The 14,787-nt window shown below is 41.4% G+C and overlaps 1 protein-coding gene across 1 annotated transcript in view; it reads left to right on the forward strand.

Moving 5' to 3' along the window:
* Positions 1–14,787, forward strand: part of PCDH15 (protocadherin related 15) — a 598,943-nt gene that overhangs the window by 522,800 nt on the left and 61,356 nt on the right. Inside the window, exons 29-30 of the mRNA XM_065746677.1 lie at positions 8,159–8,268; positions 8,709–8,849. Coding sequence (XP_065602749.1) covers positions 8,159–8,268; positions 8,709–8,849 — 251 coding nt within the window. The remainder of the gene's footprint in view (positions 1–8,158; positions 8,269–8,708; positions 8,850–14,787) is intronic.

The following is a 14,787-nucleotide window of genomic DNA, read 5'->3' on the forward strand; positions in this document are numbered from 1 at the left end:
GTGGCTGTGCCTTGAGCTGTTGATCTGGCTGCCCTGTGCTGTCAGAAACACCCCAGCACATGAGGACTTCTGCCTGGAGTCCTGTTCATGCTATGGGAGGGTTTGACTGATACATTTCCATGCCTTAAAGTGACTTCTGCAGTAGGCAGCGGTCGAGTTATAGGCATGCCTTTTGCCCACTGGTAACATGGCATGATTTAGAGGAAATTAATTAGTCTTTTCTCCTCCACGCACCTCCTTTTTTGTTTGGACTGTAAATTATAACTGCAGACTTACAGGTGCCGTTGCTCAATGCTTATAGAACAATAGCACAGAGAAGCCAAGATCTCTGAGAACCAGTATGTACAAAATGGAGCAGTTTATAATGTGTGTTAAAATATATTTCTTAATAATGGAGATAGATGTCCACTGAGTCGCATCAAAAAACCATCTGCTGCAAACAGACAGCTCTTCTGGTAGGAAGTAGCAGATCAAGCTGAAGTGTCTATCAGCCATGGTGCACTGTGCTTTAGGACATTCTTCTCTGCACCAGCTCCCAACTTCCCATTAGTGAATCAGTGTGTTCAGCAGGTAGAAAGATGACAACCCAGAGGCTTGCAGGCTATTAATAAGGACTAGATCATTCAGGCCCATGTGGCTGTCCTGTATAGGCACCAAAATACTGTAAATCATAGAATCATTAGGGTTGGAAGAGACCACTCAGATCATCTAGTTCAACCATGAAGCCATCACTGCTGTGGCCACACAATCATGACCCTCTGCTGCATCCCTAGGTGCCAGCCTGGCTGCCTCCACAGCACATCAGCTGCTACCCCACTCTGTGCTCCTGACCCAGGCCTGGGACTGAAGCTTCAGGGTTTCACTGCCCCAGGAGTGTGGATCTTATCCACTCGTATCCTTCTCTGTTAGATGTGACTTTGAGAGGGCTAATGGCAGCTGTGCCTGCAAAGTAAAGCAGACAAATGTTGTTTGCTTATTCAGTAAAAACACAAAGGTGGAGAGGCATAAAAAGAACATGCAGATGGTTATTTGTACGTGGATATCCACCTCAGAGCCTACTTGACCTCGTGCTGCCAGGGCAGGATGCTGAGCTGGTGATGCTCTTCTGGCTGCATCTCCCTGTGGGGTTCTGACAGTCAGATTTTGCCACTTCTCTGGAGCACTGACAGCAGAGTGAGGCACTGTGCCCCAGTCTGTGTGCAGGGCACTTAGCAGCAGTGTACATGTAGGGCCTCAGCCCTGCAGCCTGCAGAGGATGAGTCTGGGGATGTGGGGCACAGCAAGGTGATGGAGGGTACATCAACAAACCAGGCTTTCTGCTTGGCTGCCCAGTGATGGCTTGCTGGCTGTGGCCATCTGCACAGTTCCTTAAAATTTTTCATGCTGACTTGGATATTGTTCTGCTTATGCCAGAGAAATAGCCATGCCTGTGGTAATAAATCACTTCCTGGGGAAACTCGAACGAGCTGATTTTGAGCGTTCCTTTTCCACACCATTACAGAATTGTAGAATTGCTCAGGTTGGAAAAGACCTTCAAGAGCATCAAGTCCAACCTCAACCAAACCATACTACCCTGTTATTTTTCTTGTCCCGATGGTTCCATCCTAAATCACATCTTGATTGAACCCTAGACCTGGTGATTGTTCCTGAAGTTTCCATTACTTCCAAACAGGTTATGGCAGTGCTTTGATTTCTTAATTAACAGTTCATAATTAGTGGTGCTGTGGAACAGTGAAGAACAGATGTGAAGTGAGCCTCAGATGAATATGAAGATATTTTTTTCACAAGCCTGTACTCTTGTGAGAACATTATCATTTTTTAAATATAAAGGTTCAAAGGGACTTGGGAATCTTCTTTGTTTTGTTAATTAATAAAGATCACATCCTGTTTGCAACTAGAAGGTCATTGCTAATAGCGGTATGCTGCTGCAGCAGAAAATGAAATGTTAACCAATAGCAGCATCATTGGTTCCTAATTAGTGCCTGTGGCACATTAATCAGGTGCTCAGCCATTTTGTAGCAGAAAAAGGAGAATGCTGGAAACTTGTGGCTTCTGTTAGTGCTGTGTTGCCAGTCCCCATCCTTTTTCAACGTGTGCATCCTCTTGTATGCTGGTCTGAAGTTTGGATTCCAGTGTTTGAGGGGAGCTGGGGCTTTGAGGCTATTACAGGAGGTAAATGTAGCATGGCCTTGTACTTCTGTGCTGGGCACAGCACACTACCATGAAAACACATTCTGTGTGAAGGAGAGGTTTTGTGATACGTGATATTCTCTTGTTCAGCAAAAGATGTGATGTGTGGCACAGAGCAGCATCTCTGTTATGAATGCCTGGGGCTTGGTAGAAGCACCTTTGCAGTTCTTGTCCTGCTTATTCTAAGAGTTTGGCTCCTTTTCTTTCAAACGAATTAAAGAAATATGAACATGAAGAAAAAATGGCTAATCCTGGAGGAGGAAAGAGTTCATCTGCATGTCTCTTAAAAAAAAAAAACTGACAAGTTTTTTTCAGAAGTCAGGACAGCAGCAGAGAATGTCCTTTCTTCAAACCAGAAGGACAGGGAAGAAAAGCCCAACCCAGAGACACCAGAGGTCCAAAGGGGAGGGGAATATTTCAGGGTTGTGAGCAACAGTGAGGTTTCCAAGCTATTCTTGCTTGTCTTTGGCACATTCCTTTGAGAATCCAAGCACTTTTAGAGGCCGTAACTTGTTTCATACAAGCCAAATGGCTTTACTCAGGAATCTAGGTACTTCCTAAATAAAACAGTGATTCAGTGTATCAGGATATAAGTTTCTAACTTAAATGTGGTCATTTGTTTCATCAAGGTGCTCGTGAGCTCTGTTTCTTTAAGCCTCTGTTTACTGAAGTTTTTCTTTCCTCTCTGAGCTCCCTCTTGTGCTAAGCAGTGCTCATAGATTGGGTCATTTCCCCCTTCTTGTAAAGGATGTCGGCTTTGTCCCTCAAGAGTATGTTGTACATCCATGGGGGCAATTCTTTTCCAAGGCTGGCCAAGTCCTAGTCCTGCTCATCCCACGTTCCCTGCTGTGCAATTTGCATTTCATAAAGACATGAAAAAGAGGGAAGTACCACTGGCAACATTTTTGATGTAGCATCTCTGAGTTGGAGGAAGCTTCAGTCTTTTCCCCAAGCTGGAGTTAGTGGAATGGACTCCAACGTGCAGTTTTAATTGGCCTTAGGTGTCAGTGGAGACTTAGTTTCAGGTGAATGTATGTGATTTTGCTCTGGGATCAGTATCGTATGGGGGTGTTCTCATGGCAATTATTTGTTATGAATTAATGCAAAGGACAAAAGCACACTTCAGCATGTGTGTATGAAATATTAGGAAATAAACAGGTTCCTACAGCAGATAGTAAAGCATGGTTTCTGTTGGAAAAAAATTAGGGAAATTGGATGCTTATGGTGGAGTAGAAAGATCATTGTTTTTCTGATTTTGCTGAGTGCACAGTTATTAACATCTCTTGCTACTTTTTACCAGATTAGACAGGAACTCTCATTTTAATTAATGTCTCTCCTTGAGCAGTGCCTCTAGCTATGTGCTGCCTTGATTACACCAGAAGCAACATGGGGCCTGGGTGAGTGCAGAGAGTCTGCTGTGCTGTGTTTGGTGTGAGCATCAGGGCTGAGGACTGCTTTTGTCACCATGTTGCAGGCTGAAATATAGATCCAGATCACTGTAGGAATGGTAAAGTGAAAAAGAAGTACTGTCACAAATGTAGTGTTAAACGCAACCAACTCTCAGTTGTATGAGAGCACAAAACCACTGAGTTATCAATGGTCTTAGATTTGATCCCATTGATGCCCATCTGTCTGGCAAATTTGCATATGAGTGAGATCTGCATTCTGCTTGTCAGAGGCTTTTTCCTGTTTCACTTTTGTAGTAATCCTTGACAGAAATATTTATGTCTTCACGTCCTCAGCTATAATTTACAAAAAGCAGTGAGATCACACATTAGGCATGATGCCTAATGACAAGAGAGCTCCCGGGAATAAAATCTGACGTTTGGTTTTAAAGATAATAGGTTATGACAGAAGCTTACTTTAGCAATGTCCAAACTCCCTTATCAGATGTAAATACCATGAAAAGGTCAGAATGTCTTGAACCCATTTATGAATTGAGGCAGAAAGTGAGGATGTTAAGTACAATGAGGAGCACACAATCCTTTTTAGCACACTTGGAACATGCACTGCTTGGTAGGTGCATCTAAGTAAGAACAAGAAGCTCTTTTTCCAGAGAAGACAACTCACAGTCTCTGTCAAACCCTTCAGATTGTTAGAGTTGCACAAACTGGACAACGAGAGTTCCATTACAGCTCAGAAATGTGGCTAGATCCTTCACTTTTGAGGGGAAGCCAAGGTAGCATGAATGTTGGTGAAACAAGAGGAGGTGCCATTACTTCATGCTTTCTCGTTTCTGTAATTATCACCAGTGCTACACCAGTTAAACTTTTTTTTTCTTTAACATCTGTTTAAAACTCAGCTGCACTGACAGGCATACTTCAGGATTTTCTGTTGTAGATTTGTTCTCAGCTATTTTGGTTTCCATGTAGCTTTACTTTTAGCTCACCTCATTTTAGTACATTTATTGCTCTGTCTACACTTGACCTTTCTCCAGAAAAATACGTAGAATTTTTTTTAATGACTTACATAATTTCTCTGTAATGAAAAACATCAGATGGACAGAAAGCCAAATGAAGTTGATTCCCATGAGGAGTGAGATGAAAGGTGTGTGCAGGAGCGGATGCAGTGCTCAGAAATTTTTCAGCCAGAAAGCTTCAGGTGAAATGCCATTGAGTGTTGAAAATAGCTAAGACCAAAACATTTCCAGAAAGTGTAATGTAAGAGAAGGTAGGGAGATTATTTTACAAGGAGAGGTCAAAATGACATTTTAATCAATTTGAGCTAAGAATTTTAGCAATGTAACTATAAAAATAAGGTTAAAAATACCTTCTGAGCTGTGCTTGTGGACCTCCATGAACTAAAATAAAATCTACATAACAATCAACTGATGTGTCCAATGCAGCATGCATGCCATTAAACTTCAGTAGTAAACCAATTTTCCAATTTACTATTGGGTTTGCTGGTTTTAAATTTAATTTTTGATTAAATCTCATGTTCATGCTTTTGGAGATAGAAAAATTTCATGGTGCATTTAAAGCACACTGGATAGCAGACAGATTGAAAAATGAACGAGAGTCTGACTTGTTCAGCAAAGGGGAAATGGGGAGAAGTTTCTCTTTGAGGTTTAAAAATATGTACCTTACCAGTGTATTTAGCATTTGTTCCTTTTCCTCCTTTGATCCAAGATTACAATAATTCAGATGTAGCAAATTAAAAGATGCTACCTTTTTGCAACTCAAGTATGTCTTTTTTTTTTTACATTTTCTGTGTCTTTCTTTATAACTAATAGATTTATTTTAATCTTGTTACGTTACATGGCATTTTGTCTTATTTTCTTTTTTTTTCTTTTGATTGACAGCTTATGGCACATAAACAGCAAAAAGCACAGTGGAAGCCTTAAAGAGAGAATATAAATATATGCAATTCTTAAGATTGTTCTGGATAACTAAATGCAAAGAGTAGTACAGAAGGCGTATTATTAAGCATCAATATTTGGCCAGTTTGAAGGTGCTTTATTCTTCCCAAATCCAACTCTACCTCAACATGGTGCAAACCTTCAGGCTGCTCCATTGTATACTCTGCTGCCTTCATGCCCTCTTCTCCTACTGCAGCTCATTGGGAAAGGTTTGGGCAATGTGGTGGCATTGTGCTGAGACCAGGGACCATATAGGGTTTCCACTGCACCTCAGATGGGGTCATCTCACCCTGCATGCTAACAAGGTAGCATTTATTATTTCTGTCAAAGCACTGAAATGAATGTCATCCTACTTATATGTTACTGTGACATTTACAGAAAAAATACCACATGAAAAGCCTATCTCCTAAGAAAGATTATTAAAGCTCATAGTACAGGATAAAAAATCATGTATTGTCAGTTGAATACCTTTGTCTTTCACTGGTTAATGTTGCTACAATTCAGCAAGATGTTAAGAGCCTGGCTGGATGTATTAATTCTGCTGATGCATTGCTCCCTTTGAACCTGATCACCTTAGTTAATCAGGGAAATGAAATCAATACAATTACTATGGTGGTTTTCTGTCCATTCCGTCCATGGCCTCTCACAGTGTGCACAAAATCCATTTGCTAATAAATATTGCTATGTCAATTCATTAAATTCAGCTACGTCAGAGAAGAAGCCACAAGGCCATTTCTGTTAAAAGAATATTCTGAAAGTCTGCATCAGATGAAATGTGGGTTTTGTGTATACGTAGTCATGGGGTTTGGGTTCAATTATGTTCCTTAGGAGAAAAAGTAAAAATAATATAGAATGCGGCATTACGTGGATTGTTGTTTTACACTCTGGCCTACATTGTTGACCTCTAAAAAAAAATAAATAAAAGCTACAGCTTGAAATGTTTTTGGATTTGACAGCCTTTTTTCTTTCTCTGAGATTAACCTTTGTAGTTGTAAAATGTGTGTTAATAAACATCGTGTAACACTAGATCTGTAGCTTAATAAATCAGGCACCAATAATGAACTCTACTGCTGATAACACATTTCAGGCAGAAGAATGAGAGCCAGGGTGATCTGTTCTGTGTGTAAATGAGTAAGAGTGAGTTTATCATAATTGTTTTCTGAAAAGAATCTAGGGACCAGTGTTCTGGTACAGCCTGGAATTATGTTTTTCCCCTTAATTTGTGTGTTGGAAGGCATCTCAGAAGACCTGGTATCTCACCATGTTAAAGGAGATGCACTGATTCAATTAAAGAGGGCCTAGGCTTCCTGCACTGAAAAACCAAAAGAAGGAAATAAAGTGATGAAAGATGTCACAAGAAGGGAAGAAAGAGCCCAGCAGGTCATGGGATACGGTGTGCCTTTTGGCATCTTCTTTATGGATAGTGTAATCTGGGGCAGGAGCAGAGAGGTGTAGAAATTGTACCTGTGATGAGTTAATCCCAAAGGAAAAGTCTGTAATTAAGGACAGACTGGTTTCTTGGTGTGTGAAGGTGAAGAATAGGTTTGATTCAACAGTTTGGATTGCAAACTGGGAGCACAACTTATTGCTCTTGGAATGGGAAAGTACCAGACAGGATGATGTTTTCTAACAGTACCTGGAGGAGGCTGAAAGTAGGAGTGTAGAAGGAGTTTGTAAAGTATGCTCTGAAATTAGTAAAATTGTTCTGTAGAAGAATACAAACCAAAATACTTCTGCTTTGTGAGAATTCTTTAGTGTAAATGAACTCTTCATTTATCAGAAAGTAGTTGTGATTTCCTTGAGGAGCCAGCATCTCAGAATGTTACTCATGACGTTTTCCAAGGAGACAGTGTTTGAACAACAGGGAGAAAAATCACTTAGGTGTGTTTCGGGAGGAAGCTCATTATTTTCATACAACATGAGTTCATCAGTTTACAGTGTCTGGAGAATAGGAAGAAGATGACATACATGTTAGTAGCACAGTTGTTTTTCTTTTTTCACACATCAGTGCTCAGTGAATCAAAATGAATTTACTAAACAAATAAAAGACATCTATGTACTTGGATTGCAGTTAATTTTCTGAAAACATCTTGGCTTTTATGAAAGGAAGTAGGTTAGTTGAGCAATTTCCAGCTCTTTCTGAAGAGTGGAAGCTCCCATGAAGGTGACTTTTCAGTGCTCACTGTTCAGATTTTAAATAGGGTTACCCATGTAGGAATTTTCCTGCATGTGTTTCTGGTTGATTACAGGTTTTTTTTTCAGTAGAGATGAGTGTAATGAAAGAGCTGTTACAGACTAAGGTTTTACTTGCATGTTATCAGGGTGTGATGGTCCTTGTGTTTCTGATATATTCTATTCATTATCTCATGGTTTTTATTTCTCATGTCAAAGGACTGTTTTATCTTTATACTCTCATCTCTTGTCAGCTAACCTACCTACATTGGACTTTTCATATTTGCAGAAGGCAAAGGTTAAACCTTCCTTAATTCAGATCATCCTGCTTTGACAGCATAATGGATGGTTGAAATTGCCAACCGAAGAGTAGGTTTGTCTGTATTCTCTGTTCAGGCAATGGGAAGATAACACAAATACTTCTGTTCATTTTTGCAGACCACCCCCAGTGAGTGAAAGTGCACCAAAAGGAACTGTGGTCACTGTGGTGTCAGCAGCTGCTTTGAACCAGACTATTGTATATTCAATCGTGTCAGGAAATGAAGAGGGTAAGTAATAATTACTTGATCTAAATGAGTGTTTTGGGCATAGTGCAAGCATTAGGACTTTTCAAGAAACAGTGATTAGAAGAAAAGCCGCTGAAGTGAGGTCCCACATCATCTGTACTAGCAGGAGGGACTGTTCCTGCTGCTGTTACCAAGCCTGTCCAGCCGCATACAAAAACAGATCAGGAACAGACTTTGCTCCTTAAAAAGCAATGAAATTACCTTATGTAGAGCCTGTGCTTATCTGTTGGGAAGTTTTGTACCCTATCTCTTTTATTATTAATGTAGAGTTGTCTCCCATGTCCAGTGTGAGTCTCCTCCACTGGTGACAGTATGTTCCCTTACTCTAGCATGCTGCCTGAAGGTGGTGTCAGAGAAATGATGTCACAAAATAGAAACATTTTGTCATTAAAAAAAACTTCTGTTCTTTTGCTGTGTTTCAGATACATTTGCTATTAATAACAGAACAGGTGTGATCTCAGTTAAAAAGCCTCTGGATTATGAAACTGTGACAAGTTATGAACTTCGAGTTCAGGCAGACTCGTTACAAGTGGTTCGATCCAACCTGCGTGTCCCATCCAAAAGTGAGTTTAAAAATACTCTTGTTGAATATCTTTTTATTGTATGTATTCTTCTTTTTTTTTTTTTTTTTTTTTTTTTTACAATATCCATAACTGGACTCTAGCTACTGTTGTGTTCTCAGAAATTGAGCAGTGATGGTGGTTTGTAAAAGGCAGAGTAATTGTGGGCCTCTATTCTTGTTCTCTACATGATAACTCTTGGGGTAGATCCTCCCAAAGCACGCCTGTGTTGCACAGAGCTCTCACTGATCCAGACAGGGCTTGTATTTTTATACAGAAAGCTGATGACACAGATCAAACATTTTCAGTGTAATTAGGGTTTTCCATGATAGAACATGACAGTTTTTCATAAATATGTTATGCAGCCCAAGTGCAAACTGTTCTTCCCTGCTATGCTTGGAACTATTGTGCATGGGAATGTCTCAATTCAGTTTGTTCTGAGACAGAACAAACTGAGCGCAAAGCACAGGGGAGCAATGGAAAGCAACAAACATGAGGACTCTACAGGGAGGAATATGGGATGGATAGGCAGCAAGGGTGACAAGGAAGAACAAGATGTCCTAAGCACCTCTTGGGGGTATTTGGGAAGCTTATTATGACTCCATCTGAGAGCAAACTGGAGAAAAGAAAAGTCTGTGGCAGGAGGTTTCTTTGCAGAAACTCCAGGCACAAAGGAGTTCTGTTTGATAACTTTTCTTTCAGCTCTCTCCTAGGGAGAGGTTTTTTTTCCCCCCTTTTATTGATTTTCTTGTTTGAATAAAATGACTTCAAAAGGACTTTTGGAGATTTTGTTGTGTTTCCTGTAAGGAAAGGGCCTGGGCAAACTGGCTTTTGAATGTGTTTCACTCAGTGTCCCATCCCATCTTTTACACCTTCCTATTTAAACCATGTTTCAGCTCTAATTACAAAAGTGTTAATAGCTTGTACCAGAAAAAAAAAAGGAAAAAAAGCATTTTGTTTTTTGTTTTGTTTTTGGTTTTTTGCTATATTTTATGATCTCTATGATCTGTAGCTAAGGACCGTCATGGTCTCAGTGGCAGTAAGCCCAGATCACAAGAATGTCAGACAGAGAAAGGTAGCAAGGGGTTGAACATTATTTAAAGGCTATGAGAATAATGCCTTCCCCATTCACTGGAAACTGACTGCAAGTCTTTTTGAAGTCATTTTTGTTGCTCTCTGCTGTACCACCTCACTCCATTCCACCTCACATGAGCTGAGGTCTGCCCAGGGTAACTAACACTGAACTGACACCTTTCTGCCTGCTCTGTGGAACAGGGAGCGTGCGTGAGTTATGTCTCTGGCACAAGGTGAGCACTCCCTCTCTGCACCTGTGTCAGCTCTTTGGTCAACACTTTGCAAGGAAGGGACCCCAAGAGCCATCCATTGTTGTCAAAAGTGACCACGTTGTCCCATGGCAGATGGTCTTTCCCACCCCATGGGTGGAATTAATAGTTGCTGAGTGGCAGAGGAAGGGACATGTTTAACTGTCCTGTTCTGTAATTAGACTTCTGATTATCATTCTAATGAATACAGTAATTAACAAGCAGTAAATATTAGGAAAGCCATCTCCAGTTTACTTCTGTGCTGGTTTGGTGTACATTCACAAAAGTACAGCGTACAGATTATAATTCAGGGGATAAAATATAAATTTTAATATGTAAATAGCATATATTAGATTTTTAGTCTGCTGGATTGATTGCTAAAGAATTTGGTAGACGATGTATTTGTAAAACACTTAACAAGTATCTGGCTAACTAAATTACCTAAGTCTTCATAATGAAAACTCTTCGATCTCTTGGTTCGATTCCCACATTTGTAGCAGACTTCAGTTTTCTTTTCTGATTATATTTAATCATGCAGAACTGCTCTCTCAGATTCAGCAAAATTGAGCTTCTTAAATGAGTAACATTCACTGAAACTTCATGATGTGAAATTACAGTGTTTTTATACTTCATTTGAATGGACAGAATGACAGTTCTTCTGATGATAGTGAAGTTAAAAAGCTGGAATTCTGGCCAGAGTAATCGACATCTGGTAATGCTGAACCCTCAGTGACCTCAAGTATTAATGAACTTCATCATTTCAGTTTAATTTAGCAGCTGGGTTTTTTTCGTGTCCACTCTTTGCTTCTGAGATTGTCTATAAACTCACAGCACACTGTGAGACAAATGAGGATTGTGGTCATTAGCTTCCACTTAGAAGCTTTCAGTTTGCCCATGCTGGGTAGGATGGAAAACAGGACAATGGTTACATACAGGGAACCATGAAGAGCTGTGTGCGGCAGGATATGTTCTGCAGTGTGAAGTTGCTGCTTTGTCATCTATCCCACAGTGAGAAGCACCCTGGGGTGTGAAAGTAGCAAGCTGAAGGGAAGATATCATAGAATGGCTTGGGTTGGAAGGGACACAAAGGATCAACCCCCATGCCACAGGCAGGACTGCTAACCTTCAGATCTGGTATCAGTACAATTAGCTATTCACTGAACAAAAAGTTGACCAAGAACCAACAAAACATCAGATCTTTACTCATACAGTTGACTTTTTGAGAGTTATCATCAGAGCTTCACTGTCCTGAGGTTTGATACCTGGGGGAAGAGCATTCAGAACAACTGCTGGCAAGGAGGAAGGGACAGGAGGAGACAGGGGAAGGCAGAGTGAAGAGAAAAGAGGAAATGCTGCCCAAATGCATTGGGAAAAAGCAGTGGAGACTTATAAAGATTAGGAAGGGGTTTTTATCACCAAAGTAGTCATGGTCTCAGTTTTAAGAATCAAACCATTTGTGAGCATCTGGTCCCTGTGCCAGACACAAAATGTGAACCATGGTGAGAGATAGTGGGTCTTCAAGTCAGGAAGAAGAGCCAGAATGTTTGGTTTTGAATGCTGTGAACAAAAGGGCCTTGCAGATCCCTCAGAGCTCAGAAGAGAGGTGGCAGCCTCACATTGTCTGGTGTTTTCAGTTTCCAGCGTCTGAGGAAAGCACTTTTCATTCCCCAAGTATTCACATACGTCACTTGCTCTGTTACCTTGAGTTACTGCTGCCATCTGGGCACCGCTTTACCTGCCCTCTGTGGCTGCTAAACCTGGTACTTCAGGCTGTGCCAGTGTCTGTCTGCATGCAGACATGGATGCAAACAGATTGTTGAGCAATTTAGGCCTACAAGGGAAAGGTGGTACCAGCTGGCAAAGTGCTGTCTGGAACACTCATCTTCAGGAGAAGTCACCTGAGCTTCTGGCTCAATCTGCTGCTTTGGAGACCAGAAGGCAGTGTTGTTGGCTTCAGGTTACTATTCTGCACGTTTTACCTTCTCACATTCACACTGCCTCTCCAGTAAGCAGTATGGGACTGTGGGAGGGGAAAAGGGGGATTTCTCATGACTTGGACTTGTACGTGTGGCGGAACTCTGTGCTGCATCCCTGATCTTGTCACCTGCATCTTCATTTGGAAACCTGTCTCTCCTGCATCCCTTTTTTCATTTCTACTTGCACTCTTGGCCTCAGTTTGTAGGGAGAGGAAGAAAAGCAGGTATGTTACAGGTTCCTGAGATGCAAGAATCGTGTGGTAATTTTACTGTTTTTTTTAATGAGAATAGAAACAAACAGAAAACAACAGAATCTGCTGTGTCTACACTTGTGCTGGCACTGCCTCAGTAAGCAGATTTCCTTCTCAAATATTGCGAGTGCCCTCTTTGTGTCTGCCTCCATCCTGCTGTAAGTGTGAGGGTGAATTGAAGCTATCCCTCCTAGCTCTGAGGGCTGCAGCAGAATTCAGAGCAGCACACATGCTTCTTAAAAATCAGCTTAGAAGTTGGATTCAGAAAGTAAAAAGGTAAGATACCTCAGGAGTGTTAGACCAGCTGAGAGGATAATGCACTTCCACGTTGTTTTCATGCCACTCAGCTTTGCTAAATACTACATTTACTGCAAGGAGTCAATGTGCCCTCTTGGTAAAAGCGTTTTTTATTTTGATGTTGAAAGTTTTTCAGAGAAAATGCACTTTTCAATTTAACATGTACCTTTAACTTATCAGGTAGAACTATTTTGTGCCTTTGGCACAGTCCCAAGCAAGATTTGCTGCAGGCTGCTTCCCTCAGGGATGCAGAGGACCTGCTCCGAGGACATCACTGTTGTTGTCACGCTGATGCTGAGTCCCAGCTGTGAGGCAGGGCTGTGCCACACTGCTGGAAAGGGAATGGAGATCATTTCTCCTGCCACATGTTTGCTTTTCTAATCACAAAGTAAACCTTTGGGAATCCTAAGGAGAAAAGGAATAAAACTAGTTTTGCTACCAAAATTTCACGACCGCTCCACATTAATTGCGAATGAGAGTTTTGCTAGGTTTAATGTGAAAATGCAGTCTGTGTGTTTCTGTGGTGTTTATTGATTTTCCAAATAGCCTTACATTTTTGTTTTCAAATGTGTTGTAAATTTGACATTGGCGGTGTTTTGTGAGTCAACAGCCATGCTCATGCCCAAATGTGGGAGCTGTGACAGGTGGACAAATGACACTGTGCAGCCCAAAAGGCTGCAAATCTATCTCCTCTGCCATGCAGCTGGGTTGGCTTCCCCAGATTTTTTTCAGATTTTCTATGTTAAAGTTCTAGGTGTGTGATGAGCAACTGTATCAGCTGGTTGTTATGGCAGGCACGTGGTGGTAGGCCAGTGTCATACCACCGGTGAAAGCACGTTGTAGAACAAGTCCAGTAGCACTCAAATCAGAGCTCAACCACCTTCTGATGTCCCATTGTTCAAACACTGTTGCCTCAGTTCAACTTCATTTCTGTGGTCTAGACAGAAACTATGAAGCAGCCACTTTAGTAACACACTTAGGTAAGCAGCTGTAGTAGAAAAGAGATTTTCTGCAACCACGTTTGGGAAGAACATCTGTAAGTGGTTCTGACCATCTCCCTAGAGTTGCTATTTTTGCTTCTAAATGAACCATTCTAGATATACTAGCTTTAGCTCTTGAAGAGGCTTGTCAGGTTCCCTTTAGAGCTTTTCTGCATGCTTTTACTCTCCTTAAGGTGAAAGAATCCAAAAGCCTCATCTTCTGGCCTGGGGAAAGGCTGATGATCTGGAGCAGTGCTTGCAGTGTTAGGTGCTTAAGAGCTGGAGATGTTTAAAAAGCAGCTGTGTATCCATGTCCTTTGTACACTCCAGCTCTTGCAGTGTGTACTGAAAAGAGGAGATGGATGAGACACAGGAGACCTTGCGGGAGGTGATGGTGCAGAAATGTCCCTAATGGGCTGGCTGGCCTTCAAGACTGCAGCTATGTCCTACTGGATGGAGCAGCACAGCTGGGGCATCCCCATTGCAAAGGTTCTGGCACTGCCTTCACAGTCATGGCTCTATTTCTGGTCACGGATTCTATGTGGGCCTCTTCTAAGCTTTTTCCATGTGAGAATACATCAACCTCTGCAGCTGGCTACTTGTCACTCACTGCGACCAGCTGCAGGCTGGAATCAGACTGAAGGCACAGAGCAGTGAAGAGTTCACTGCCACCACGTTCCTGTCCATCTCCCAGAAGGAATGAGATATAAGCACTGACACAGGCTGCCCAGAGAGCTGGTGGATACTCCATCTCTGGAAACTTCTAAGGCGAGGCTGGGCTACCTGATCTATCTGTAGATGTCCCTGTTCATTGCAGTGGGTTGGACTAGGAGTTGGACTAGATGACATTTGAAAGTCCCTTTCAACTCTAAGGTTTGCGTGATTCTATACATGGTGTGTACTGGTCTGTAAGATAGAGCAGAGATATATATTTAATTCAACACCAGCGATACTGATGTTGGTCTGGAAAAATGCAGAGTATTTTGTTTGCTTTGACTTTTGTGTAATAATATTCTCATTTTCAAAGTGTTCAACCATTGCTGAACAAATCAGCATTTTGGCGGCTCAGAGAACTACTAGCAAATTAAACAAATGGTTTTGAGCAAATTGCAAAG

This window comes from Cyrtonyx montezumae, unplaced genomic scaffold (genome assembly GCF_038088225.1).
Source record: "Cyrtonyx montezumae isolate F1298 unplaced genomic scaffold, pur_monq_1.0 scaffold_4, whole genome shotgun sequence".
Lineage (NCBI taxonomy): Eukaryota > Metazoa > Chordata > Aves > Galliformes > Odontophoridae > Cyrtonyx > Cyrtonyx montezumae.